At 62.2% G+C, this 27804-nt stretch overlaps 1 protein-coding gene across 1 annotated transcript; it reads right to left on the reverse strand.

Annotated features, from left to right (window-relative positions):
• On the reverse strand, positions 1 to 27149 carry ESPNL (espin like). The gene is made up of 9 exons (XM_060015455.1): positions 26733 to 27149; positions 25312 to 25502; positions 23482 to 23668; positions 20449 to 20631; positions 12183 to 12314; positions 5919 to 6036; positions 4747 to 4856; positions 3679 to 3873; positions 1 to 1593 (listed from the first exon to the last, which is right to left on the reverse strand). Exons 1-9 carry the CDS (start codon positions 27024 to 27026, stop codon positions 1 to 3), a joined length of 3003 nt encoding a protein of 1000 aa, XP_059871438.1. The 5' UTR covers positions 27027 to 27149.
• Positions 27150 to 27804: the final 655 nt, after the last annotated feature.

Raw genomic sequence — 27804 nt, forward strand, 5'->3', positions numbered from 1 at the left:
TCACTCCCCGAAGCTGAACATCTCAGCTTCTTTCTCCTTCCAGAAGGCGAAGCTCCGGTCGATGTAGCCACAGATGTCCTCGCTGTTGAAGCTGCCCCGCTGGGGGCCGGACACCAGCCTCTGTGCCGCGGGCCCGGGGCCGCCGCTGGGGCCGGCATGGGGCAGGGGCCGGAGCGGGGTCAGGCCCGACTTGCGGCCGGGCTCTGCGCCCCAGGGGTGACTGCGGCTGGAGCCGAAAAAGCGGGCTTTGATGTCCTCGAAGCCGTCGGTCCAGGCACGGCGGCCGGCAGCCACCTCGTCCGTCACGGCCTTGTGGAAGGCACGCGCGGCCTCCCAGCCGTGGGCGCCCAGGTGCTCGAAGACCTCGAAGCAGAGCAGGTGGCGCATCTTGCGCTCCTCAGCCGACAGGTCGCACTCCAGGAGCTGGAAGTAGCCCAGCATGAAGAGGTCCAGCGTGAGGCTGCCGTAGGGCACCGGCGCCCCGTCCACGTGGGGCAGGAACTGCTCGGGGGACAGGGGGCCGTGGGGCCGCCGGCTCAGCCGCCGCAGCTGCCGGGCGGGCACGTGGGCCAGGATGGACTTCCAGTTGCCCAGCAGGTGGGCGATGATGCTGCGCTGCTGCCACAGGTGGCCCAGCCGCGGACTCTCGCTGGACGGCGGGGAGGGCAGCTGAGGGCCCCCGGCCGCCTCCCGCCGCCGCGGCTCCACGCGCCGGGCCTCCAGGGTCCTGCAGGCCACCGTCTTCAGGGCCGGCGTGTAGGCCGACTTCTTCCAGTGGCTGAGGAAGAGCATGACGATGCGCTCCTTGCGGAGGCTGGCCAGGTCGGGGCCAGGCACGGCTCCCGCCTCCGACGGGGCCTCCTCGCAGCTGATGCCCGAGTCGCTGGCCTCCTCCGCGTCGCCCGGCCCCGGCTCCCCTGCGATCGGGCCGCCGCGGGGCTGCAAGGGGGAGGGCCAGCAGCCTCTCAGGCACGGCCCCAGCTGGGGCCCCAGCTCACAGGGGCCGGGGCTCGGGGTGCAGGGCCGGCCGGGGGCTGACTCGAAGTTGCCACGAAGTGTCCGCACCGACACCCCACACTCCTGGATCTCGCGCTGGGCCTCGCTCCTCGGAGGGCTGGCTGGGGCCTCCCTGGGGGCCTCCAGTGGGGGCCGCTCCTCGCCTGGCACCAGCCCGTTCACGCCCTTCAGCAGCAGCGACAAGCTGCGCACCAGCCGGGAGACGTGGCTGCACCAGAAGGGCAGGGGCTGCGCGCCGGGTGTGGCCTGCGGAGCCCCCACGGAGCCCTCGGGCTCGACCTCGGGGCTGGGGCCCTCCTCGCCCTCCAGCCCGGGCGCGCGGGGCAGGAAGTGGCTGTTGACAGTGATGCTGACCAGGGGCGCAGGCAGCAGGGCCTGCAGCTCGGCCGCCAGCCGGCCCAGCTCGCTCTCATACTCCTGGCAGCGGCGCCGCAGCTGCAGGTCTGCGATCTGCTTCTCCAGGTACACCAGGTCGTCCTCGGTCAGCAGCTCCCCGAAGGGGCCCAGGATGGCCTGGTGAGTCTGCGAGTACCGCCAGGCCGCCTGCTCTGTGGCGCCCGTACTCCCGCCGTCGTCCTGGGCACAGGGAGGGCAGCTCAGCGGGGCCACAGCCCACATGGCGAGTTCCTGCTGGACACAAGCTCCCCTGGGAACCCCAGCCCAGCCCCTGGACACCCGCTGGCCACTGCCTGGACTCTGAGGGCAAACGAGGTGAGCGGCCAGCCCCGTTCCCGAGTCTGAGGCTCAGGGCAGTCACCCACCCTGGAGGGCCCAGTCTTCCCCTCAGAAGGGGTAAGGGTGCCTCTGCTCTGCCACCCGCATGTCCTCCTCAACTCCTCAATGTTGATTTCAAAGACTCTCTCTCCTCAGAGCCCCCCAATCCCTCCGCAGAGTCTTCTGCGGTTGGACGGCAGCCCTAAGGATGGGCGGCCTCAACAGCTCTGCTCTCAGTTCTTGCAGCACGTGGCCAACTTCACCCAAAACACCACCCCTCGGGGCTTCCCCTGGCACCAGGATACAGCTGTGCCCCCAGCGCTCACAGTTTGCGGGGGAGACCGACACAGAGAGCCTCCGAGCTGGGCTCCCTCTGGGTGCAGCTCTGTGCCCACCTGATTACTTCTCCGAGACCCCTGATGGAGGCCCTGCATCTGCCCCATTTCACAGGTGAGGGGGCTGAGTTGCCACCTGGTTGCCAAGAGGCCCGGGATTGTCTGGTGCCAGGTGGCACTCTGCACAAGTAAGTTCTGATTCCTTGTCCCAGGAGGCCCGGGGAGGGGAGCAGGTGCTGCAGGGGTGGGGGGGAGCTGCTGTCCTGGGCAGTGTCCGGCCCACAAGGGTCGGGCACGGGAACTCGCAGCCTACGGCCAGGCTGTGACTGGGCCAATCCCTTTCCCCTTCAGTCTGTCCTTCCTGTTTCCCGGAGTTCTTCTGCATACCCTTGGCCCTGCCCCAGGGTCAGATTCCAAAGGGCTTCCCGGCTGTGGCAGGAGGCCCCACCCACCCCTGCCTGGCTCCACCCTCAACCCCATGGGTGTCCATCGCGGACTTCGAGGACAGGCTGGGCCATTAGACCAGCGCCACCCAACACTTCTGAGATGAGGGGATGGCATGCCGAAACCTGCCGTGGCCATTAGCCACCTGGGGCTACGGAAGTGAAATGTGGCTAATGCAGCTAACTGAGGGGCAGGGGGTTATTTTTATTTCATTTTAATTCATTTAAATAGCCACATATGGCTGGCATTATTGTATTGACAGGCAGCTCTAGACCAAGGGTGCAGAATACATCATTCAGACAAAATTGTATCCCTCCAGGATAAGACTCTACAACAACGGTCCACATGGTAGCCAGAGGGAGCCTGTTGAAATCCAAGTCAGATCACAGCCCTTCCTTGCTCATATTCTCAACGGTTCCCGCCAAGGTGATATCTGCCTGACCCCTCTCCGACCTCACCTCTGCCCACCCTTGGGCCAGCCCATCCGTGCCTCAGGACCTTTGCACTTGCTGTTCCCTCTGCTCCCAATCACTTGTCCCACATTCCCATAGGGCTCCCCTCTCACTTGCTTCTGGCCCCTGCTCAAGGCCACTCCCCAGAGAGGCTGCCCCTGACCACCCGGGCAGAAGAGCCCCCTCCCCTTTTCACTGCTTCGCTTCTCTCCTTAGCACTTGGAACCACCCTCAGCGCAGTTGCCCAGTCACCCTGCCTTCCCTGCTGGAATAAAAGCGCCAGGGGGCGGGGCTGGTCTCTTTCACTGCTGAGAACAGAGCTTTGGCACACGGTGGGCACGGGATACAATCGTTAGATCCAAGAACATGTGGGGACCACATCATTAGAGATGAAGGGTTACAGGTGAAGGGACACAGCCCTCTGATCTGGTTCAGCTTCATGGTCTGGCAGAAGAGGAAGCTGAGGCCACAGAGGGACACGCAGTGGCGTTCCGGGTCTCAGGACTCGAGCTGTGTGCTCAGGGACCCCACCTTCCACGTCCACCAGCCAGTACAAAGCCTCCTGCTCCCGCCTCCGCCCTCTACGCTCTGGTCCCACCCGGGCCCCGCCCACCTCCCACAACGCCACGCCCCTCACCCCATCCGGCCCTGCCCTCCAAGCCGGGCCCCGCCCCCTTTCAGGCCCCGCCCCCACCCTCGTCCCCGCCAGGCCCCACCTGGACCTCTGGCGCTGGAGCTGCGCCCAGGCGAGCCTGCAGCTTCCGCACCATCACCTGCCGCTTCCACTCGGGGATGGGCCGGCCGCGCTCATCCCGCGTGGGCACCAGCCCGTCGAGGTCGCCCGCGGGCAGCCCATCCAGCTGCAGCGCGACCAGGCTGTCCGGGGCGCCCCCCGCTGCCGTCTCCGTCACCTGTGTGGACAGGCAGGTCGTTCAAGGCCCCTATGGGCCTCTGGTCCGGGAGGGAGCGGAGGGGAGGACCGCCCTGGGCAAGCGCAGCTGAGGGAGGAGGGGCGGTGGAGGCTGACCAGGTAGGGCAGGGGAGCTGACCACTGACAGCACCCCCCGCCTAAGTGTGAGTCTTCTGAGGGCAGGGACCCCGCTGTGCCCTGTGGGACCCAGGCACGTGTTGGGAGGCTTGCTGCCTGAAAGAGGCAATCAGAGATACTGCCCAGGGCACGCCATGTGGATGGGCAAACTCGTTTGGGGAACAGTTGCATAGACAAGTTTGGTGGCCAATTCTGGACTGCAGGACTTGTCAGAGCCTTTAATGTGCTGTGTGCACTGTAACTCTACAAGGGGGCAGCACGATGCAGCACTTCCCAAACTCAAAAAGAGCATCTCAGGGGCTGAGCGTTCCCAAGACCCATTCAGGGAAAGGATGGCTGGATTTAAAAGGGGCTGGTGCCCAGAAAGAGAAGGAGTGGGCCGCTGGGAGCCCCCCGAGGAGGAGAGCAGTGGGCGCCAGGCCCACCCTTCCCATGGACTGATGCTTCCCTGTACCGTGACAGCAGCATCTGTCAGGATGAGGGGCTTGGGCCACTGGAACCCCCTGGAATCAGAGAAGTGTCCCTCGTCTACTATGATGGGGAGACAGGTTGCTTCTGGCCTTGGAATCTCCATCTCCTCAGATGCCAGCCAGTCACCCCAGGGGCCTCCTGGAGGAAAGGGCCTGGCTGCCCCAGGAGTGACCTGGCTGGGGCCCACATAGGAGAACACGGTGAGAAGCCAGCCGGGCTTTGGCTGGGGTGCCTTGGGAGACAGGGATACGGCGGGGGTTCTCACCATAGGGACGGCTGTGGCACCGGTGGTGACCCTCGGGGGTGCTGTGCGGGTCACGTGCTCCCTCGGAAGAGGCTGGTCAGGCTGGCCGGGCCAGGCTGGGCTGAGAGACGCTGCCACTGGAAGGAAGGGGCAGCTGGAGTCAGAGAGGTCGGGGGATGGGGAGCAGAGGACCCCGGACCTGGGGCAGGACCGGCCTTCCTGAAGGACCACTGGACTTGGAGCCAAAGGCCCAAGCAGCTCCCTGCCAAGTGCCCTGGGACCTGGGCAAACTCATTCATCCCTGGCATTCCAGAGGTGTCCTTGGAGCCCCCTCCAAGCCCTGCCGGTTGGGGAGCCTGCATTCCACCCACCTCATCCCATCCCATGGCCCGCCCCCCCTCCCCAGCCTCTCCTGTAGCCTAGAAGGAGCTAGAAAGGGCATAGGGTTCCGTGGTCTGGGGATCTAATGCAGCCCCATCAGACCACAAACCTGTCCTTTCACCGCTCTTCCCTCCACTAAACACACATGCACGCACACACGCACGCACACGCACACGCACGCACGCACACACACACGCGCACGCACGCACGCACCCCTACGTGTGACTGTATAACTACAGCCCATTCCATGAAGCACGCTGACCTTCCCTGCACATGGGGCCTGCAGACATTTTTCATGCTATTCCATTGCCGTTTCATTTTCATAAGTGCTGTCACGGTTCCCTAATGGGTGGTGACCGCTCCCCCGCCCCCTGCTGGAATCTCAGGGAACAGCAGCGGACTCGGAGACCCCTTCAGACACAGCCTCTGATTTCCCTCTGCACAGGCTGAGGCCCAGAGAAGGGAGGAGGCTGCCCGAGATCTCAGCGGCAGGAGAGTCAGGCCGCGGGGGCTTCAGGGCTCACAGAGAGACGCCCGAGGGCTGGGCAGGAGGCTGTTTAATTGTGGTTATGGAGTTTGTCCTCACTTGAAAAAGGCAACAGGACAATAAAGGAATCCTGGAAGAGCGGGGGTGCTGGCTCACGAGAAGGGGTGGCCCCGGCCCTGTCCTCAGTGTTCTGCGTGCCCTGCTGCCGAAGCTTCTGCTCCCCACCTCCCCCCGGCCCCTTCAAAGGACCTCGGAAGTGAGGCCAGAAAGGCCCGCTCCCAGCACGCACAGCCCAGGCCAGCCCTCCCTGGAGACGTGTACGCACCAGCGGGATCCCCGACACCTGGGCCCCCTCTTCTTCCATCCTCCAGGGAGTGCCTTGCAGCAGACAGCGGAGGAGGGGGGAACGGCGGCGGCGGCGGGGGCGCCATCAGGAGTGGCACCTGGGGGCAGACAGGCCTGGTCACTGGGAGGCCCAGGTCGGGGTGGGAGGCATCCAGCAGGCTAGCCCTGGCCCGGTCTCCCTGGGGCTGGGGCTGTGCATCTGAACGGAGCTCGGAGAGGTAAGTTTGCGGGAGTGAGGGGCAGCGCCCCTAGCGGTTCTGTCCACCCCTCCACACTGGTGAGCAGCGCCCCCCAAACATACCCACGCACTTGTCTGAGAGCTGCCACCCCTAGGTGAACCCCTCATCTCAAGGCCCGGCTCCCTGTGGAGGCAGCTTAACTCAGCGGCTCTGGGCTCTGGGTCAGGGTCTGGTGTCCCCCTCGTGCTCACTCACCACTCCTTGGCCTTACAAGAGACACATGCACACTTGCACACACACACCCTCCCTGACTGTCCCCTGACTGTGCTGAGACACACTGCCTGAACCTGCCCCCTCTCTCAGCCCTGGGCATAGGGGAAACCACAACAAACTTGCAACTCTTCTCAGCCCCGTAAACAGTGCGGCCGTGTGACCGCGCGTCAGAGCAGAGGCGCTGTGCCCAGGACCCACCATGCAGTGTCTAGGCCACTTTCCCAAGGGCCACCCGGAGACAGAGACCACCAACATTGGTCCCCGGCAGCCTGGGGTCAGGGAGATCCATCAGCCCCAGTCTGGGGCTGCAGGGGCACCCGCATTTCAACCCCATGTCTGCCCCCGGTCTGGGGCGAGGCACAGACCTGGCCTTGACCATCTCCCCTGCCCCCAAGCGCTGACTGGTGGGCAGCCGGAAAGAATCCTCGACCTGGAGGTGCCACTGCCCCCTGCATCCCCCCAGCTGAGGCCTGCAAGGTCTCAGCTTTTGCATCTGGCCAATGGGAGCCAAGAGTCGAGACTGGAGCACGCAGGCTGCTGTGAGGCCGCAGGCGGTGCGTCCCTCCCCAGGCGGCAGAGAAGTTCTCCGGGAGGACGCTGAGCTGTCCTCCAAGGACTCCAGAGCCGGGCTTGCTGCCTTTTGGTTTAAAGCTGAACGTCAAAAGGCCGGCCGTCTTTCAGATGACGTGGCTCCCGGCTGAGCCAGGATGGCCTGAGAGCACATGGCCACCCCAGCTCGGGTCCCCAGCAGGGAGGGCCGCTCACGGCGGTCTCTCTGGGCACCCACCACTGGCTGTCAGACCAAAGCGCGTCGCCCCGCTCCCTCCAGTGGGTAGCTGCGGTGGAAGGTGGCCTCAGGGCTGCCAGGCGGGGCAGAGGGGCTGGTTCCAGCCCACAGCCCCCAGGCGGGACATGTGGTTTGGCGCAGGTGTCACGCATGGGTGGCTCGTGCTGCAGCTCTGTTGAAGGTTCTCCAGTCTCTGTCTTGAAATTCTTAATCAGTTGTTAACAAGAAGCCCACGTTTTCATTTTGCACTGAGCCCTGCACGTGATGTAGCTGGAGCTGCAGGGCCAAGTCTCCCGGCCACGCTGAGTGTCCCCTGGCTCACCTGTAGGTGGGCCCTGTCCCTCCCGCAGGCGTTAGGTGGCCTCCCCAGCCTGGGGGATTCCCGTCAGAAGAATCCCCGGCTCTGCAGCCACTGCCTCGGGCCCCTCGGTCGCATTCCCATCCAGGACCCTTGGCCAGGCGGAGCCACGGGGAGGGGAACACAGCCCGACCCCTTATCTGCCACCGCCCTGCACCTCATACCTCACTCTCTGCAGGAATCTGTGCCGAGAGCCCAGGAGCCCTGGTCCGACAGGGCAGGGAGTGTCCGCCAGGCCCCAGCCGGGAGGACCTTCAGAAGCAGGTGCTGGGCTGTGCGCACAGGAAGCTGTTGGCTGTCCTGGACCGTCGGGGGCTGTCGCAGCTGCCGCCCCCAGGAGCTGGAGGCGTCGCATTAATATTTGAAGGCTGAGGTGTCAGGTGGCCCGGCGGGCTTGGGCTGGGTGTGGGATCCCTTACCACTGTGCCTTAACCCTCCGCAGCGCAGGGGCCAGGGGAGCGGACCCTCGGGAGAGGTGGGGGAGACCTGAGATCCCTGGTCACGCAAGAAGGGACCACCCAGATGGGCTGGGTGTGGGATCCCTTACCACTGTGCCTTAACCCTCCGCAGTACAGCCCTCCAGGCACAGATGGGGAACCCAAGACTCAGAGAGGCAAGGGGCTTTCTCAAGGGCCCACAGCTGGGACGGGGCAGAGCTAGACCAGAATCTTACTTGAGACCCCCCTCTTTGCTCCTTCCAGGACTGAGAGCCCCTCGAATCGCTGCTCCTTTCGTCCAGGGGCATCAGCAGTGGAGGAAGAGGCAGGCGGGCGGGTGGGGTCTCTTGCGCCCCTACCGAAGATGCAAAGCCCTGACCGCGCTTCACCCGCTCTTCCTCTGGGCTGCCTTTGCACGGGAGGGACCCAAAGGAGGAGCAGGCTGCTCGCCGACTGCTGCAGGACACGGGCCTTCCCAGGCTCAGGGGTCCCCGCCTGTGACACAAGTGTGTGCGCGCAGCAGCCATCTGGGCCCCTATCGGTCACACTGGGACTTGGAGGCGGGAGGGGATCCGACCAAACACGACGCTTTCTCCCTGCCGTGTCTCCGACCTAGGAATCCCCTGTCTTCTTCCAGCGTCCGCAAGGCAGGAGCCCGTTGGCCTAGGAACTTTATGCAGGGTCGAGTCAGACCCCAGACCCCACGGCTGGCACTGACAGTCTGATGGGCAGAGCAGGGCTGAGTCCCAGGTGGGCCCCGGGCCCCTGCACAACCAGGACAGGGCTGTGAGGCTGCCGCAGTCTCCCCTGCTCCCTGCCCCTGCCTGGGAGCCCGCAGCCCCTCCCCGCAATTGAATCTGCTCTGGGGTTGAGGGGCAAGGGCTTCCCAGTCCCTGCGGAGTGAAGGGCTCAGCTGGGGTGGCTGGGGCCCTGTCATTCCGGGGAAGATGGAAGAGGCAGGAAGTTGGCCCAGGGCCCAGGGGGATGGACTTGGCGCCAGTACAGTACCCACAGCCTGGGAGACCTCAGGCCACCTGGTCCCTGAGGCTGGAGTCTGCTCCAACCCTCACCAAGGAGAAGCCTTGCGGAGTCACTCAGCGTCCCCCAGGCCTGAGTTTCTCTGCCTTTGCTGGGAAGGGGAGGGGTTACTGAGAGCCCCCGGCAGGGCCTGGCACACGTGACACTCAGACCTCTTTGCTGTTGTTAGCACGGTGTCTTGATGATCTCTGAATTTCAGCGGGGACGGGGTCGGCTGTGGTGTTTCCCAGGTGACAGGAGTATCCACATCCCCGTGTCCCTCATTCAGGCCCTGGACACTAACCGAATCTACGAGGACCCGAGGGAGTGGCAGATGCTGGGTCCCGACGTTTGGGATTCTGACAGCTGGGCGTGTGCTGCCCCCAAAGGGGGCTGTTGCCCTAAGGTTGGCGGTCAGCTGGCCCTGGGCTGGTGCCCTTCCCACGGCCTGGTGTCTCCTTTTCTGTGTTTTTGATGAGATTTGAGCAGCGCCATGCCTGCCATGCATTATACATCGAGGACAGCTGTGGCGAGCCGGGTTACAGGCCTGTAATGCCACCCGGGCCGAGAAAATCATGACCCACAGATGGGCGACAGCTGAGATTCGGTTACTGGCTGCACGGCCAGGCCCCGCCCCTCCCTGGGGGAGGAGACTGCTCAGGGGAGTCCCTTGCCCTCTCTGGGCCTCAGTTTCCCCATCTGTAGAAGGAAGGGGTCCTAGGGCCCTTCTGGACCAGGGGAGGGAAATTAGCACCCGCCGTGTGCTCAAGGCACACGTCTACCGGCCAGCAAGCCTCCTGAGTTACATTATACAGATGAGAACATCGAGGCTCACAGACGCTCAGAACTGGGGGTGCCACCCGGCCGGGAAGACTCGCTCCAGCTCTGGTGAGCGCTGAGTGCCGGGCTGGGGGCAAGCTGAAGGGCTAGGCTCCCCCTCCTGGGCCGCTACTCCTCACTGTTGCTGCCGTCCAGCGTCTCACTCTAACCTGGCTCTGCAGCCAGGAGCCCAGCTGCCCGGCCCACTCCTTGGGGGTCAGAGAGGCCCAGGCCCTCACTGTGCAGAGGGGTACCCCAGGCCCAGGGGCTGGCAAGGCTTGGTCAAGGTCGAGGTGGTGTGGCCGAGGCAGGGCCTGGCCTTCCCGAGCCTCGTGGAGGCCCCGCCATGGGCAGCGGGTGAACCCAGGCCCTGCGAAGCCTCCCAGGAAGGGGGCGCCTCCCACAGGGCAGGGCTCCGTTCCCCGTCCAGCCGTGCCCCGCAAGGCTGCCTCTCCTGGGACCCACGGCTCCCTGGGGGCAGAGGCAGGCGGCCGTGTGGAGAGGAAAAAGATGACTTTCAGCACCTCCTCTGAGCCCGACACAGGGAGAGGCCACGCGGGCGACCTCTGGATATCGTGTTTCCATCAATACTGCATCAGGCGCGCAGCTGACAGCCTGCCGTCTGCGGGGCCGGGACTGCCGGTGAGGCGGGGGCTGGCGGGGAGCAGTGGATCTCAGGGAGGTGGCCCAGCCTGCCCGCTCTCCACCACCGCAGGCGGGGCACGTGGACGGGCTGGACGCCGCGGGCCAGAAGGCCGGGAGGGGAGGCTACACAGACAGGCCAGCCCGGCTTGGGGAGTCCTGAGCGGAGGGGATGCTGCCTTGTATCCTGTGGCGACACCAAGGAGGCCACCAGGACCAGGCGAAACCACAGGAAGCCTGACATGGGCTGGTCCCCAAAACCCTGGGGCTCAGGAGAGCGCCCAGAGCCTCCACCCCCCTAGGAGAGCTGGGCACAGTGGCCAGGAGGGGCTGGCAGATGTGCCAGGACCTGGGGATGGAGAGCAGGGGGCAGAGACCCTGCTTGGACAGAAGGCTCAGCCGTGGGCACGGCCGTGTGGGCTGGGGACAAGCGGGGGACCCCAGCCAGAGGCCCGGCGGCACCTGCTCCCTGGCAGGCGAGCAGCTGCCCACTCTACCTCCAGGCCGGCCCCAGGGCCCACACAGAGGCTGGGGGCCCAGGCGGCCAGGGCATCCCTGGCCGGTGGGCTGCAGAGCTCTGTCCGCTACACCAGGAACCCACTGAGTTCCCGCAACTTCTGGAACCCAAGCCAGAAAGACAACCCTTATCACACAATAGCCAACCGAAGGGTTAGTGAATAATCAGTACATTGATTACTTCAAGCAGTGAGTATAGTCCTGTTTCTGAAACTACGACACCAAGACAAACCAGGACTCCCAACTCGTGTGCCCCGAAGCACCCCTGGCCTTTGACCCAAGGCCGCCTGGGTGTGGCTTTCAGGCAGTGGAGACAAGAGGCTCTCAGATGTGGTCGGGTGAGGACCAGGCCACTGGCCCGGGGCCGGGGACGGCAGCTCAGCCTCAGCTGGTCACAGATGCTCCGGGGGGTGTCCCGAGGGAAAAGGAGGCACGGCAGCCACGGGTGAGACCCGGCGTGGGGGGCGCCTCGCCCCTCTGGGCCTCGGTGCTCTCACCTGAAGGCAGGGCCAGGCGATCCCAGGGACGCCTTCCGAAGGGGCGGCCGCTACAGAAAACTGCGGCACAATCTGTATTCGCCGCCCGGGGCCTGGAGTCAGGGGTGGAGGCCGGGCGGGAGGGCGCTGGCCCTACGCTTCCCCACCGCACACCCGCCCGGCCACCCTCACCTGTCCACTCGCTCACCCGCCTGCCCACTGCTCCACTCATTCGGCACACACGCGTGGCCCGTCACGTGCTGGGGGCTGGGACCCACGAGGCCCTTGCCCTTGCGGACCGAGGCCCGGCGAGGTCACGTGCCCAGGTGGGAGGGCGGGACGAGACTCTCCCCTTCCGGGCTGCACGGGGCTGGCCCGCCTCACTGGGTCACCTCACCCAGGGCCCAGGGCCCTGCTCCCACCCCCGGGGTGTCTTCAGCCTGACACAGCGTCACCCAACAGCAGCCCTGGCCGGAAGCATGGATCCCAGGTCCTAAGTGTGGTTACTGCGGCCCAGGTGGAGGGCAGACCTCGGCCGAGGTCCAGCCACAGCCCAGCCCTGGTCCCGGCTGTCACGGCCCCGGTCGCAGCCCTGGTCCCGGCACCGGCTCAGGCGCGGCCAGGCACGTGACAATGACACCGCGTACGCAGACGGCTCCCCAGCTACCCGGCCGTCAGCGCGGCAGGGGTCTGTCACCCGGCCCGGGGTGGGGGGGGGGGGGCGGGACCGCGAAGCTTACCGGCCGGGTGCTGTCGCGGAGGTACTGGGCGCAGTCGCGGTGGCCGTGGTACTCCGCCAGGTCTGCGGCCGTGTAGCCGTCCTCGTCCCGCAGGGCGGGGTCCACGCGATGGGAGAGCAGGGTCTGGCAGCACTGTGGGGAGGGCACACCCGTGGCCGCACCGCCGGCCCCCCCACCCAGCCCCGAGCTGGGGCACCGAGGCCGTTCAGTCCGCGGCACGGCCTGAACCCGTGCCCGGACCCAGGCTGCCCTGCCCGCGGGCACCGGCATGCCCCTGTCCTGGGTGGGAACCCCAGGCGCTCGCGCTCAGGAGCTCACCAAGGGCCCAGCCGGTCAGTCAGCGACCCAGCCGGATCCTAGCCAGGCAGCCTGACCCCGACTCTGCCCTTGTAGCCCTTGCCTCGGGTTCAGATACGGAGCCGGGTTCCATTTTTACAGCGACCTTTGGAGGCGTGTGTCATTTTCACACGAAGAAACCGGGGTGCAGGAGACTAAACACCGTGGCTCCACCCCAGGACTCCGGGCCTGTGCCCTGCCCACCTCACCCTGCCCACTCCTTGGCCTCCGGTCAGGCCTGGCACTCGATGAGCCCCTCTTCTTGGCCCCAAGCCTAGGCGAGCTCTGGGGGCTCCCACCCTCACCCTCTGCGTCTCTATGTCTGAGCTCACGGCTCCACCAGCCACACGCATGCTCCCTCCTCGCTCAAGCCGGGCCTAGGCCCCCTTTTCTCCCTCCTGACTGGTCCTGTGGGCTCGTGTGATGGGAGCTGGGAGGAGAGGAAGGCCTGGAGGCCCAGAAGCTGGGAGGAGAGGGGAGGATGGAGGAGAACAAAGTGAGAGGAGATCCGGGTCTGTGAAGGGCCCTTTGTGAAGGAGGCTGCGATGGGGTACGGGGGGAGGATACAGGGCGCTGCAGAGGCCGGCTGTGCGTCCAGAGCGTGTGTGTGGGGGGGGGTCAGAGCGGAAACGCTGTGGAGCAGGGGCCACCGGAGTGTCAGGCCTGGCCCCAGATGGGCGGGGACGGCAGCCCGGGGGAGGGAGGGGGGAGGAGAGAACTTTCCCCCCGAATGATGGCGATTACTGCTGGCAAACGATGGTGACCTATTTGTGAGCAGAGGGTGGGTGGTTACAGATGACCAAGAGTTAGGTCTGGAAATCCGTGAGGTAGCCGTGCCAGCGGCAAAAACAGGTGGGCAGACGGACCCGCGTCAAGGAGTAGAGAACCAGGCAGGTACCACCAATCCACTCTCCAGAGTCAACGTAAAAAATGGACTAAATGTGAAAGGCACCTTCCTAGAGCATCAGACAGGCAACAAGGAAGTGAGGACTTGGCAGACCAAGCTCAGGACACAAGGAAAATCCCGAGGGATAAGCCCACCACTCAGAACAGCTTTCGCCCTAAGAGCAGGCTGACGCAGAAGAAATGGCTGTAACCAGAGCAGCTGTGTCACAGGCTCACGAGACTAGGGAGACCAGCAACAGCTCAGGGTCCACCGCAGGCTGGGCCTCCGCCTTCAGAGGAAAGGTGAAGCAGGAGCCAGCCTGCCCTCTGCTTCCCATCACGCAGGTGCTCCAGGAATCTCAAGCCGGATTGTGGACTAATATGATCCACGTGTGCCTGTCAGCCAGAAGCAAGTAAGACGTCACCTAAGGCCCTAAATAATGATGTGCAGCATCGAGTCAAACAAAACCAGCAGCACAAGGAAATAAGATACCAGAAACGAGAACCAGAGGACCCAACACACAAAGAAACAACCCACAAAGTCCTGAGAAATAGCAGACCGTAACACAGCTGTGCTCACTGCTTTCAAGGAAGTAAAAACCAAGCTTGAAAATTTAGGCGTGGAATTGTAAATTCTAAAAAGCGGCACAGATTTTAAACCATCAACAAAATGAAAAGACAACCTACGGAATGGGAGAAAATACTTGCAAACAATGTGACTGACAAGGGGTTAATATCCAAAATATACAAAACAGCTCATACAACTCAATATCAAAAACAACCCAATCAAAAAATGGGCAGAAGGGACTTCCTTGGTGGCGCAGTGGTTAAGACTCTGCACTCCCAATGCAGGGGGCCCGGGTTCGATATCTGGTCGGGGAACTAGATCCCACATACTGCAACTAAGAGTTCACATGCCACTACTAAGGAGCCCTCCAGCCGCAACTAAGGAGACCACCTGCTGCAACTAAGACCTGGCGCAACCAAAAAAAAAAAAAGGGCAGAAGACCTAAATAGCCATTTCTCCAAAGAAGACACACAGATGGGCAACAGGCACATGCAAAGATGCTCAACACCACTAATTATTAGAGGAATGCAGATGAAACCCACAATCACCTCACACCTGTCAGAATGGCCATCATCAAAAAGTCTACAAACAAATGCTGGAGAGGGTGTGGAGAAAAGGGAACCCTCCTGCACTGTTGGTGGGGAAGTAAACTGATACAGCCACTATGGAGAACAGTAGGGAGGTTCCTTAAAAAACTAAAACTAGAACTACCATACGACCCAGCATTCCCACTCCTGGGCATATATCCGGAAAAATGAAAACTCTAATTTGAAAAGATACTATCACTTTGAATTACTGGTTTCCTCATTAATTAATGAATTAAATAAAAATGTTTGACACAGGCTCATTTTATAGTTGAATGAAAGTCACGATTACCAGCACTTTTAAAAATTATCCTTTAACATGTGGAATCATTGCAAATTCAGTTAAAAATCAGACAGCTGGAGATGCAAACGTCAGGTTCAGCATTGCCATTGGTGATGTCATTTGCTCAAATAGTGAATAAGTTTTGGTAAAGTGCTAAATAAAACAAAAGTCTATCTTCCCTCAATATATACAGTCGGACCATTCTTGGAAAACTCTTATGTATATTAAAACTATGAAGAAACATTGGTGTATGTGTACATATATTTGAATTTAGGTTCTAAGCTTAGATAATTACATGTACTTGAGTTAGGTTCGAAGCTCAGATAACTATGAACAGGTTTTCTACCTACATACCTGTCCGATTCACTGGGAACTTGCTTGGGGCACAAGACCCTTCCTCACTGTGCAGGACTGTTCTGGAACAGCGGGCTAGCCGGCCTCCCCCACAAGAGGACCCCAATCGTTGTAACAACAGAAACAGCCCTGAAATTTCCCAAACCGACCCCTCATCTACTGCAGATATTCTCTGGCTCTCGAATCCTTGCTCACATACTAAGCAAGTGCTCAATAACTCTTTGTTGAATGAGTGTCTGCATGAAGGAAAGCGTGGACATGAATCGTTGACCATTAAAGACTCTAAAAAATTACCCAGCACAGAAAGTCGACAGAGGCAATCGTCTGCTCGGAACGCCTTTTTGGGGACTCACAATACTCAATAAAAGTTCTCTCTTGAATTAGCGGCAATGTTAAGCTAGGTGGAGAACTACAACGAGTTTTAACTGCATATCTAAACCTTGAAGGGACCTCGTTTACACCTGTCTTCTGCTGTTTCCTCTTCAACCTCATCAGCAAAGCCCCAGACCACACCCCATCTTACGGCAACTTCCCGGTCCACAGCGAGCCCTCCTCCAAACAGCCAGGAAATCATATGCCCTCTTCTCGGGATCCCACAGCAGCTCCCAAATGGCTCCTTACACAATATTAAAACTAGTCAAGGTCTTCCACCACTGACCTCTCACTACAAGCCCCAGCTTCTACTCTCCACTCTGTCCTAGCACCCTGAGCGCTTATAACCCTCTCTCCCTTGCTAGAAACCCTACTCCTTCCGACATTCACTGCTTTAAGAATGACCGTCTTCCAATAAACTCTGTGTCAGTAACGCAAAAAGAAAAGAACGACCATCTCTATGAATTCTTTCTAGATTCGCTCAGCTAACGCTACTCACATAGGTGGCTCTCAAATTTGACATATGTTAGAGTCACCCGGGGAGCTTTTTTTTTTTTTTTTTTTGCGGTACGCGGGCCTCTCACTGTTGTGGCCTCTCCCGTTGCGGAGCACAGGCTCCGGACGCGCAGGCTCAGCGGCCATGGCTCACGGGCCCAGCCGCTCCGCGGCACGTGGGATCTTCCCGGACCGGGGCACGAACCCGTGTCCCCTGCATCGGCAGGCGGACTCTCAACCACTGCGCCACCAGGGAAGCCCTTACCTGGGGAGCTTCAAGAAGTCCTGATACGTGGGCTCCCTAGGACCAATTAAATCAGAATCGCTGGGGTAGGTGGAGCTCAGGTATTAGAATATTTTAAACCTGTTCTGGAGAGTCGTAGTGCGCAGCCACCTTTGAGAACCATTACACCAGTGCTATCTACCCCACTTAAAATCCTAAGCAAAATGTTAGCAAATTAAATTCACCTGTGTATAAAAGCGATCTTTTTCATGACCAAATTGAGTTTACTCCAAGAATGCAAGGTTGGTTTAACATTTTAGAGAGTAATCAGAGTAGAAAGCAAGGTCTTGAAGAGACAGTTGCACACCCATGTTCACTGCAGCATTATTCACAATAGCCCAAAGGTGGAACCCAAATGTCCACTGATGGATGAATGGAGAACGATAACGTGGCATAACATACCGCGGAATATCATTCAGCCTTATAAAAGAAAGCAAGCCTGATACATGCCACAACATGAATGAGCCTTGAGGACATTATGCTAAGTGAAATAAGGCAGTCACAAAAAGATAAATACTGTATGATTCCACTTGTATGAGGTCCCTAGGGTAATCAAGCTCATAGAGACAGAAAGGAGAATGGTGGTTGTCAGGGGCTGGGGAAGTGGGGATGGGGAGCTGTTGCTTAATGGGTAGAGACTTTCCGTTTTGCAAGATTAAAGTTCTGGAGATGTGTTGTACAACAATGTGCATATATTTACACTTCTGCACTGTACACTTAGAAATGTTTAAGACGGTCAATTTTATGTGATGTATTTTTTACTCAATTAAAAAACCAAGTAATCAGTGTAATTTGTGACATAAGAAAGACTGAGATACAGCAAAACAAAACACATACTAAACTCTCATCATCCCCCACTGGGGGTGCGAGGGCACCAGCTCATGATTCTGAAGTTTTGTTTTGAAAGGGTAGGGGGGGAACTGTCACAGCTCGGGGGAGCCTAAGGGGACAAGATGATGAAATGTCACGTGGTGTCATGGAAGGGATCCTGGAACAGGAAAAGTACATCAGGTGAAAAGTAAGGAAACCTGAATGAAGTATGGACTTCGGTTAGTAATATTGTATCAATTTTGGTACATTAATTGTGACAAAGGTACCATGCTAATGTAAATTGTTAATAATAGGGGGAAATGGATGTGAACTCTGTGAGAACTGTCTGTACTAGTGTCTCAATATTTCTACAAATCTAAAACTCTTCCAAATTATTCTAAAATAGAATTTATTGGGGCTTCCCTGGTGGCACAGTGGTTGAGAGTCCGCCTGCCGATGCAGGGGACACGGGTTCGTGCCCCGGTCCGGGAAGATCCCATGTGCTGCAGAGCGACTGGCCCCGTGAGCCATGGCCGCTGAGCCTGCGCGTCCGGAGCCTGTGCTCCACAACGGGAGAGGCCACAACAGTGAGAGGTCTGCGTACCACAAAAAAAATAAAAAATAAAATAAAATAGAATTTATTTTAAAACGGGGTGTGGCGTGGGGTGGGAATGAAGCATTATCCTATATTTCCTGGATGAATATATTTCTGGAATTGCTAACAGATTAAGACCCAACAGACAAATCAATAATGTGTGGACTTTGCTTCGCTCCTGATTACAGCACAAGCAGGGAAATGGATATTAGATGGCTACTAGACAGACTGGATATTAGAGGATATTAAGAAATTATTGGGGGCTTCCCTGGTGGCACAGTGGTTAGGAATCCGCCTGTCAATGCAGGGGACATGGGTTCGAGCCATGGTCCGGGAAGATCCCACATGCCGCGAAGCAACTAAGCCCATGTGCCACAACTACTGGCCCTGCACTCTAGAGCCCGCGAGCCACAACTACTGAGCCCACATGCTGCAACTACTGAAGCCCACGTGCCTAGAGCCCATGCTCCACAACAAGAGAAGCCACCGCAGTGAGAAGCCCGCGCACCGCAACGAAGAATATCCCCCTCTCGCCGCAACTAGAGAAAGCCCGTGCACAGCAACGAAGACCCAACGCAGGCCAAAAAATTTAATTAATTAATTAATTTTTTAAAGTAGTCTAAAAAAAAAATAAATAAAAGAAATGATCAGGAATTATTTTTAGGCGTGATAATGGTTTGAGGCTGTGATAAGAAACAAAGGGAGTCTTCGCCTCCTGGAGAAGTCCACTGAAGTATTTATGGAGAAAAAGATGTGCCTTCTCTGACTTGCTGTTAAATAATAGTGCGGTGGAGGGAGTGGCCAAGAGAGGCCAATGAGCTGAGGCACGAGGCTCTGCTCTTGTGTGTTTAGAGTTTTCGGAGCAGATTGAAGAGGAAAGCAGCTGTCAGCCTTGAGGCCTGAGCTATTTTATTTTCGCATTAAGGGAGGGTGGGAGGTGGTGGTCTCTTGGCTTATCGGGTGGGCTTCTCGGGCTCCTATAGACTATTTCACTTGAAAAAGATGCTGCTGCTTAAAAATAGAGTTTTTAGAGCGCTGTTCCAGCCACCCTCCCGATTACGGAGCCGGAGGCTGGGAGACGGGCGGCTGTGGCTCAGGGCTCTTCAGGCCACCAACCGCCTGTGGGGACTGCCCTCCCCGCCTCCCACCCTGTCACCTGCTCAGCTTCTTCTCTTGTGTCCAGGACAAAAGGGATGACTGTAGGGGTAACTGCAGGCTCTTCCTCTTCTCTGAGGATTGGCCTGGCCCGGACTGAGGTTCACGCCTGCCCTTCCCCTCCCTCTAGATAGGGGCGGATTGGGGGCATTGAGCCAGGGAGGGCTGAGTGGTGGCTTGCAGGGGTGAGAGGAGGGGGGCTGGGGTGGAGGGGTGGTGGGGTGGAGGGGTGGAGGGGTGGTGGGGTGGAGGGGTGGAGGGGTGGTGGGGTGGAGGGGTGGTGGGGTGGAGGGGGGCTGGGGTGGAGGGGTGGAGGGGTGGAGGGGGGCTGGGGTGGAGGGGTGGAGGGGTGGTGGGGTGGAGGGGTGGTGGGGTGGAGGGGTGGAGGGGTGGAGGGGTGGAGGGGTGGAGGGGTGGAGAGGTGGAGGGGTGCTGGGGTGGAGGGGTGCTGGGGTGGAGGGGGGCTGGGGTGGAGGGGTGGAGGGGTGGTGGGGTGGAGGGGTGGTGGGGTGGAGGGATGGAGGGGTGGAGGGGTGGAGGGGTGGAGGGGTGGAGGGGTGGAGGGGTGGAGGGTGGAGAGCAGGAGGGACCCGAGGACTCCTGAGAGTCAGAGGCAGACAATTTCAGCAGCGCTGCCAGGAGCTGGACTGGGCCTCTTTCTGACTCTTCAGAAGGACCCTGCGCCTTCCCATGACTCTTGGTGGCCGCCCTGTGCTGCATTACACAACGCTGCTCAGGCTGGGCCCCAGGGACACTTTGGGTTCCAGCTGGAAACAGCTGTCCAGAATGTAGGCCCAAAGGGGATACCCGGTTGCACCTCAGTAAAGACTGGCCTTTCCTGGGCCAGGAGCACGTCGCTCCCGACGGCAGATGCAGCAGGCATCCCCGGGCACTGTGGGAATGACACGGGAAAGCCTGGGAGCCGGCATGGGATGAGCTGACTCACTTCAGAGCCCTGCTGGGTGGGGCAGTGGAAGAGTCAGCCTGTGCGCTCCCCTCAGATGCAGCCCTGCCTTTACAGGAGGTCAGTGGGCAGGTGATGCCGGTGCGGGGCCAGTGGCTGATGGCCAGGTCTATTCCCAGCGTTGGACCGTAAATATTTGAACACCATCCCTGCCTACTCTGGATTTCTGGATGCTGTTTCCTGGGAACTGGGCCACAGGAGCCCCCAAGGTCTATCTGGATCATAGCGAACCCGCCAGGGCTCTGCTCCCAGGCTGCTCACATCGGGGGCCAGCAGCTAAAAGGCCCTCCGGGGAGGACCGGCAGGAAGACCACTCCCTGAGCGGGAACCTGGGGAGTCTCTGTGCTAAGGGAGGGGCCGAGCGCACGGATTTTGTTCCCCGCTGGGTCAGAGCCTGGATCCTGGGCAAGTGACTGGCCCTCTGAGCCTCAGTTTACCTGTCTGTAAAAGGGGACTAATCACATCTATTCTACAGGGCTGTGGTGAGGGTAAAATGACTTATTCATAGGAAGCCTTCCAGGACTGCTGGCTCTCGGAGGCCCCCCAGCCCCACCACGCACCCTTCCCCGGCCCCTGCCTCACCTCCATTTGCCCGCTCTCCGCTGCGTCATGGAGAGGGGTCCCACCCCAGGAGTCTCTCATGACGGGGGCGCCCATCAGCAGGAGCCGGTCTAGAATGGGCGTGTGGCCGCCTCGAGCGGCAAAGTGGAGGACGGTGGCCCCCTCGTTATCCCGCGCCGTCAGGCCGATGTCCGTGAAGGTGACCTGAGGGACGAGGAGGGGGGATGGGCCAGCTGAGGCTGGACGGGGGTGACCACTCCTACCTCGGGGCAGGAAGCCCTGGGACAGAGCTGCCTCCTCTTGGCGCATCCCGGGCAGCATGGGAGGAAGTGAGCTCGGTGATTTTGCTGGGAGACTCCACGGTCCCCAAATCTGCCCCAGCCCTGACCGTAAGCTGAACACCCCCAGGGGCTGGTTTCACACATCAAATAAAGAAATGCCTTTGGGCGGCACCTAAGGGACAGTAAGCAGATGTTTGCTGATGAAGGGAGGGAGGGAGGGAGAGAAAGGACATCCTGGCACCAGGCCTGTTTGTACCCTATCACGTCTCCAGCACGAAGATGCAGGGGTGCTGGGAGGCGGGCCCTGAGCAGCCTTCCTCATGGTGGACCCAAGCCTGGTCACCCTGCGGCTTGGGCCCCGTCCTGCTGGCAGCCACATGAGTGACTTCCGGCCAGCCCTCCTCACGGGCCCTCAGCTGCCCCTCTGTGAGGGCACCAGTGGGCTCTGGTCCACGGCACCCGGCCAGGCCCGTGGGCACGCAATGGACTGCGTGCACCGGGGCAGCCATGTGACAGTGAGACGTCAGGGGCTCTTCTTCTGCCTTCCTGATAGAAGGGGCTGGTGGATGTGGCCTCACCCCCTTTTCTCCCTCTTCCTGCCTTGAATGCGGCCAACTCTCACCATGAGGGAGAGGCTGGGAGAACAGCAGAGATGTGACCCAGTGTCAGCGGCCTCTACGTGGGAGGGACAACCTTTCAGTGGCTCAGTGCACTGGTCACTGCAGCCAAACGTGTCTGTTAGAAAAAGGCCAGTGAGCCGGGAACAGAGACCCTCCCCTCGGCCAGCTCCCCGAAGGGAGGGGGCGCCCAGCGCTGGGTGGGTGAGCCAGGCTGGACGCCGCCCCCTCCCCTCTCGGTCCACCCTGCAGGAGGCGGGGCTGGGGAGTCACATCTGGAAAAGCCTTTCTGGCTCTGGGACCCCGTGGCCCCAGCTGTTTCTCGCGGGATGAGCCCCTGTGGGGCTCCATGGGGCTCGGTGGACATTCTTCCCTCCTGCCCACCCTCCCCCTGCTCCTGGGCACCCCTGCTGCTCCGAGCTGCTTCTCCTCGCCCTGCACAGCCCACTGGCTCACTCCCACACCGTGTGCTGAGCACCTGCTGCGATGGTGGCCCTGCGGCCAGAGATGACCAGGACTCAGGCTCCCGCAGGGCGAGGAGTCCAGGTCTGGGGACAGGCACATTTCTGGGAGGCCAAGATCTGAACTACAGTGAGGGGACATAAGGACAACTCCACCCAGCGGCCCGGGCGGGGCCGAAGACGGGAAAGTTAGTGCAGCAGGAGCCGCAGAGCTTTCTCCTGTGAGAGTAGCTGGCCGTGTAGGAGGGGCTGCAGCAAGGGGGCCTGGGAGGGGACGCGGCCTGTACGAAGGTGCGGCTGCCTGAGGGGCTGAGGCCAGCCTGGGAGATCCAGCAGTGAAGGGAGGCTGGAGGCAACTGCTGGCGGCCTCTGAGGCCAAGGTGAGTGGCTGGAGGCCAGATTCCTTCCCTCCTTCACTCACTCATCAAACATCTCTGGAGCCCTTACTATGTGCCAGGCACAGGGAATGCAGCAGCAGGGCTGCGCCACTGCTTCCTGGAGCGGCTGGAACTTACAGCCTGGGGTGGGAACAGACAACCACCAAGATGAAGGCAAACACAACGTTTATCAGTGTTGGTGCAGGACAGACAGCAGCAGAGCAGGACGGGGAGCTGGGCCAGGTGGCTGCCATCCTACACAGGCGGACAGGGGATGCAGTGGGGGGGGAGGCACACCTGGGGAGCTGTCACCAGGCAGAAGGTGCAGCACGTGCAAAGGCCCTGGGGCAGGGAGGCCGGCCTGCTGGAGGGAGGGCTGGAAAAGCAGGCCCCATGCGAAGGGAGGAAGGTTTTGAGTGAGGAAGGGCTCTCCCTTCTCCACCAGTGACCTGCGTGACCTTCAGAGATGCCAGCAGACCCTGGCGCTCCCAGCTCGCAGCCCTTCAGCGGCTCCCCAGTGCCCCAGGAAAGAGCCCAGGTCCTCCCGGGGCCTTGGTCTGCCTTTCCGCCTCACGCCACCCCACGGGCTCTCCCAACTGTGACTGAGCTGGGCCCCCGCTCCTCCAGGAACCACCCCCTGCCCAGCCACCTCCTGCCCAGCCTCAGTTCTGCCCCTCCCCAGAGAGACCTCTCCACTCTGAGACTTGGCCGGGTCTCTGTGATGGACCCTCAGAGCTCCCAGGCCAGGGTTTTGGTGGCGGAGCCAGGAAGTCCTCAGCCCTGGAAGAAGTGTTGGCGGAAGGCATCCTCCCCAAGCTGGGTCACTCTGTGTTCCTTCTGGAAAGAGGTCTGGGTGACCCTTCCACAGGTCCAGCGGGCAAGAGGGGAGGGGTCTGGCCCTGGGCTCCAAATGGCCAGGGCCAGGCACTGCCTGTGCCAGAGACAGAGCAGCTGGGTGCCACCGACGCTGAGGACTCTTGGGGGAGGGACAGGAGAGCCCCCAGGGGGCCCTGCACACGCCCACCGTCCTGCAGGGGCTGACTTTCAGTCCGCAGCCACCTCCAGTCAAAGCTGGGGGCTCCGGGCTGCACCGCGGGGCCGAGACTGGGCCTGGCATGTGGGTGCTCTGAGCCATGGGCCGGCCCATCTGCTCCCCCAACCACCGTGTGGGTCCTCGGACTTCCTGCGGGCAAACTGAGACCCAGTTTGGGTGTGCCGCGCCCACCCCAGCCGGGAGCCACTCGCTCGAAGGCGGTTCTGCAAGCGAGTTGCCAGCTTTCCCGGCCCTCCCCTGCCCGCGCCCCCGGCGGCCCCTTACCAGCCAGACGACGAGCGAGTAGTGGCCGCGGGCAGCGGCGGCGTGCAGGGCGCTCATGCCGTCGAGGGCGCGCAGGTGTACGTCGGCGCCGCAGTCCTTCACCAGGAACTGGGCCAGGTGCAGGTGGCCCTCCTGGCAGGCCAGGTAGAGCGGGGAGGCGCCGCTGCGCGTCCGCCGGTTCACGCCGCTATGGGGGAGGGAGGGGTTCAGAGGGCGCTCGGCCCGGGGGTCGCGGGGAGCCGCTCCAGCCAAGGGCCCAGAACGGGGAGGGGCGTCCCGGCACCTGGCTGAGCTGTTGCGGCCACCCCGCTTCCCGGCTGAGGTGAGGGGCCCAGCCGGCCACCTGTAGCGTTGCACAGGTTGCGCACGGCGCAAGGGCATGGGGTCGGGGCGGGGGTGAGGTGGGCACGGGCCGCCGGAATCCAGCTTCCCTTTCCCCACCCCCCTCCCCATCAAGATGTGCGCGCCGCCAGGGGTTGGCCGGCAGAGGGCGCTTCTTAGGGGGTGACTAGCCCAGCAGGGCCCGCAGTGGACGGGTCAGGGAACCTCCAGAGCTGGGGGCCTGCTCTGTACAAGGGGCCAGTGAGCAGGGCAGTAGCCCTTCTGTGGTGCCCAGCCCTGGCATCCGAATTCCAGGCCCCCATGTGGATGGACTGGGGCAGGGTCGTCAGATTTCCTGCATCCGGCTTTGCCTCTATGGTGCTGCAGGCCCAGGAGAGTTCTTGGTACCCAGGGCAGCCCCTCCCCAAACCGGACCCACGCCCTGTTGACAAAGACTTCACCTCTAGGTCCTGTGTTCGGTGCCGGTGGGAATGTGGGCCCTGGGGCGGGGGACCTTCCCGTGTGCTTGTGTGTGCTTTAATGTGAAATCTTCCACTTTTCAAATGACAGAAGCTGCTTCTAAAACTGCCGGTCTGAGAGACACTCTGTGGCCGGCCGGGCCCGGGGCAGCTGGTGTGGACGCTCTGGGGAAGATCCGCAGAGGCGAGTCCCGAAGGCCTTTGCCGAGGGGTCGGGATGGGAAGGCCCAGGGACAGGACCACTGTTCCACAGCTGAGCTGTCAGGCCTCGTCCAGGAGCAAAAGTGGGGTGGCCAGGACAGCCAGCCGGCCAACAAGAGGTCCCGCAGAGGAGAAGGCGTGTGGTTACAGAGGCAGGCGGGTTTGGGGGACAAAGGCCAGGTCAGGTGTGGGGCGGACATGGAGTCCCACCCCCAGCCAGGGCAGTAGCCCTGAGAACAGACGGTGGGGGGCAGGCCACGTGCACGGCACCCTAGATGGCCCGTTGTGTGCCCAGGGTATCTTTTGTGGGGCACAAGGGCCACAGCGGTGCCCACGATGGGGAAGGGGAGTCCCGCTGCCCGCTGCCCCCGCCTCGCCATCCACCAACTCCAGGCGGTGGGACAGGGGTTCACAGTGTCAGGAACCGGACAGTGTGGAGGGAGAATTCAGGCCGACCTGAAGGGGCCCCCAAGTCCACTGCACAGCCTCTGCTCCCTTCGGGTGGCTTGAGGGGGCCACCTTCCCAGCCAGGGGAAGCCGGGCCCTGAGACGCCCCCAGGCAGGGCCGGGAGCTGCCTGAGCATATAGAGCGCCTCCTGCTCTGACTGCTGTAGCAGCTTCCTCGCCGTTCTCACTGCCCCCTCCACGCTCCGAGCCTCACCCCGAGCGCTCTCCGCCCGCGCCTTGGCCACAGACTTGTCCCTCCACACTCCCCTCCCCCAAGGCCCGCCTCCAAGGCGGCAGCCCCTCCTCCGCCGCCGCCTTGGTGCGGCCTCCCCAGCACCTGCACCCCCCGGACTGCCCAACAGGCGGCGCTGCGGCTCCTCACCTGCCGTGGGCGGCCGTCAGGAGCTTCAGGCAGGTCAGGTCCCCGCTGACGGCGGCGTGGTGCAGCGGCAAGGCCCCCTCCAGCGTCTCCAGCGTGGCTGCGTGGCCCTCTCGCAGCAGCCACTCCACCAGCACCGGGTGTCCGAAGCGGGCGGCCAGGTGCAGCGGGGAGACGCCCGAGGAGTCTCGGTCCTACGGAGGCACGGGCGGGGCGGTGAGCGGGCGGCGGGCCCGGACCCAGCCCTGCCCGGCAGCACCAGTGCGGCCAGGGCCAGCCGCCCGGCACCACAGCGCCCGGGACCCCGGCGGAGAGCTTCCGCCCCGCCCCTCCGTCCGGCGTGCTCCATCGCGGGGCGTGCGGAGGGAGGTCTCTGGGACTGAGAGGTCGGCGGCAGGGCCAGGATCAAGTCCAGGCCTTCTGGGTCCAAGTGCATCCGAGCTCCCTCCCCTTCTCTGCTCGCAGTCAGAGCGGCTTCCGCTCGCCCAGCTGCGCCCGCGCCGGCCGGTGGCCTGCCCCGTGTCCAGGGCTGCGGCGTCTCTGGGCCTCTGCCCCACCCCCACTGAGCGCCCACCCGCCGGCCCCCGAGTCCTCTTGCCGGGGACCCTATCCACCGTGGGCCTCTGGCAGACCTGGGCGTTCTCCCAGGCACAGAGGTGGCCCCGCTCCCGCCCCCGGGGTTGTGCGAAGAGCCGCTGAGGATGAGGACGGCGGCCTGGAGGCTGTTGGGACGCTCAGGCTGTGACCGCCGAGTCCTCCCCGTCGCGGACCGAGCGGGTCACGATGATGCCCACCCCCCGACTCCGGCCTCTGGGAGGACGTCCTTACACCGTCAGAGCTGGCTCACCGACCTCCCGTGGTCCTTCACCGCGACACGGAGCACCCACCGGGCCGGCAGGAGAAGGGAGAGGCGGGCCCTGAGACTCTTCTCTTCACATCAAGGTTCTCGTCCCACTGCCCCCCACAGCTGCGCCTGTGCTGTCACCCACCGGGGCCCCCGGGCGTCCACAGCTCCCGAGCCCGAGTGCCCACCTTGCTTCTCTTTGTAAGGACCCTTTTCTAGACCCTTCGGAAACAGGCCCACGGATCAGGCCTGATAAGGGCTCCGTGAGATCGCCACTGGCAAGGCCAGGCGCCCCTGGGTGAGACGTGGGGAGGAAGAACAAGGATGGCCACCCAGTGCTGGGCGCTGGGGGACGCGAGGGGGTTTAGGAGGTGCCCACTTTGGGGGCGGAGGGATGTTGGGCAGAGACAGACGCCATTGACTGTGCCGTGGGGCCCGCGTGGTGACTCCCCGAGAGGAACAGCCCAGGGCCGAGGTGCCCAGGGGAGGCCGAGGGCTCCGGATCCGGCTCTTGGCTCACGCCTCCCTCCATCCCCATGGACACGGGTCCCCCCGCGGCCACCGTGCCCGCTCGGCTCACCTGCAGACCGCAGCCCCCTTCGCGCACCAGCCAGCACATTTCGGCCAGGCTACCGGTGGCGGCGGCGTCATGCACCGGTGTGGCCCCGTTATGGGCCCGCTGGTTGCCGGGTAGCTGGGCCCGCTGAACCAGGAACTTGACGCAGGCCAGGTGGCCGGCCCGGGTGGCGTGGTGCACCAGGCCAGCCCCCAGGGCGTCGGTGACCCCCGGGCCCAGGGCACCCGCCTCCAGCAGCCGCTCCAGGGTGGCCAGGTCCCCATCCTTGGCGGCCGCGAGCGCCCGCTGCTCCTCCATCCACCCGGCCGGCTCTCCTCGACTAGCGCACAGGCCCGGGCTTCCTGTTTCAGGCGTGGACGCAGCTCCCGGCTCCGGTTACCTGATAAGCGGCGCAGAGGGCAGATGGGAGGCGGCAGGGGGGTGGGGGGACAGGCCTTGGGGACCGGGCCTCCGCAGCCCAGCCCCAGCCGCTCCCGCGGCGCCCGGAGCTGCGGTGGACAGAGGGCGCGGGGGAAGGGCCCACACTGGGTTTGGGTTGGGGGTGGGCGCTGGCCCGGGGGGCACTGCCCTGTGCTGGCCCACGCCTCCTCCTCCCGTGGAGCGAGGGCTGGGATGGACTTCCCGCGTCGAGCAGGTGTTCACAGTGGCAGTGTCCTTTCCAGAAAGCTGTAGGCTCCCGAGTGTCCGCTTCCCCCAGGCTGGGGGCAGCCGCCCTGAGGGCTGTGCTGGGCCATGGGAGGCCACCTGAGAGACCCTTCTCACAGGAGGGCGGACCCATCCAAGTGGAGCCCTTTCTGGGGACCTTAAGTGTTTGGGACATGTTGTCACCCACCGGGAGCTGGGGGCCTTCCTGGCCCCTGGGAAATCTATGCTGGATCCTGGCCTCAGCTGGCCTTGGAGGCTCCGTGAACCTCTGGACAGCAGCTGCTCCCCAGGGCCGGTGACGGGCACAGGGCCTGACCGAGAGTCTCTGGTGCTGCAGCTAAAGGTCCCGAGTGCATTTTCCAGAGCTGCCAAGCATCTTTTTCCAGACTGTCCTCTTCCGTGGGGCTGGACACCCATAGTTCTTTGCTGG

The sequence above is a fragment of the Delphinus delphis genome, chromosome 7, assembly GCF_949987515.2.
Source record: "Delphinus delphis chromosome 7, mDelDel1.2, whole genome shotgun sequence".
Taxonomy (NCBI): Eukaryota; Metazoa; Chordata; class Mammalia; order Artiodactyla; family Delphinidae; genus Delphinus; species Delphinus delphis.

Bases quoted from the DNA above. Each gene is read 5' to 3' on its own strand.
- ESPNL (XM_060015455.1), bottom strand. From the start codon at position 27,026: ATGGAGGAGCAGCGGGCGCTCGCGGCCGCCAAGGATGGGGACCTGGCC. The intron at 4,857-5,918 runs GTGCGTACACGT...TTCCAGTGGCAG, and splicing joins AGGTGTCGGGGATCCCGCTG to CGTCTCTCAGCCCAGCCTGG. The intron at 1,594-3,678 runs GTGGGGCCTGGC...CCCTGTGCCCAG, and splicing joins CTCCAGCGCCAGAGGTCCAG to GACGACGGCGGGAGTACGGG.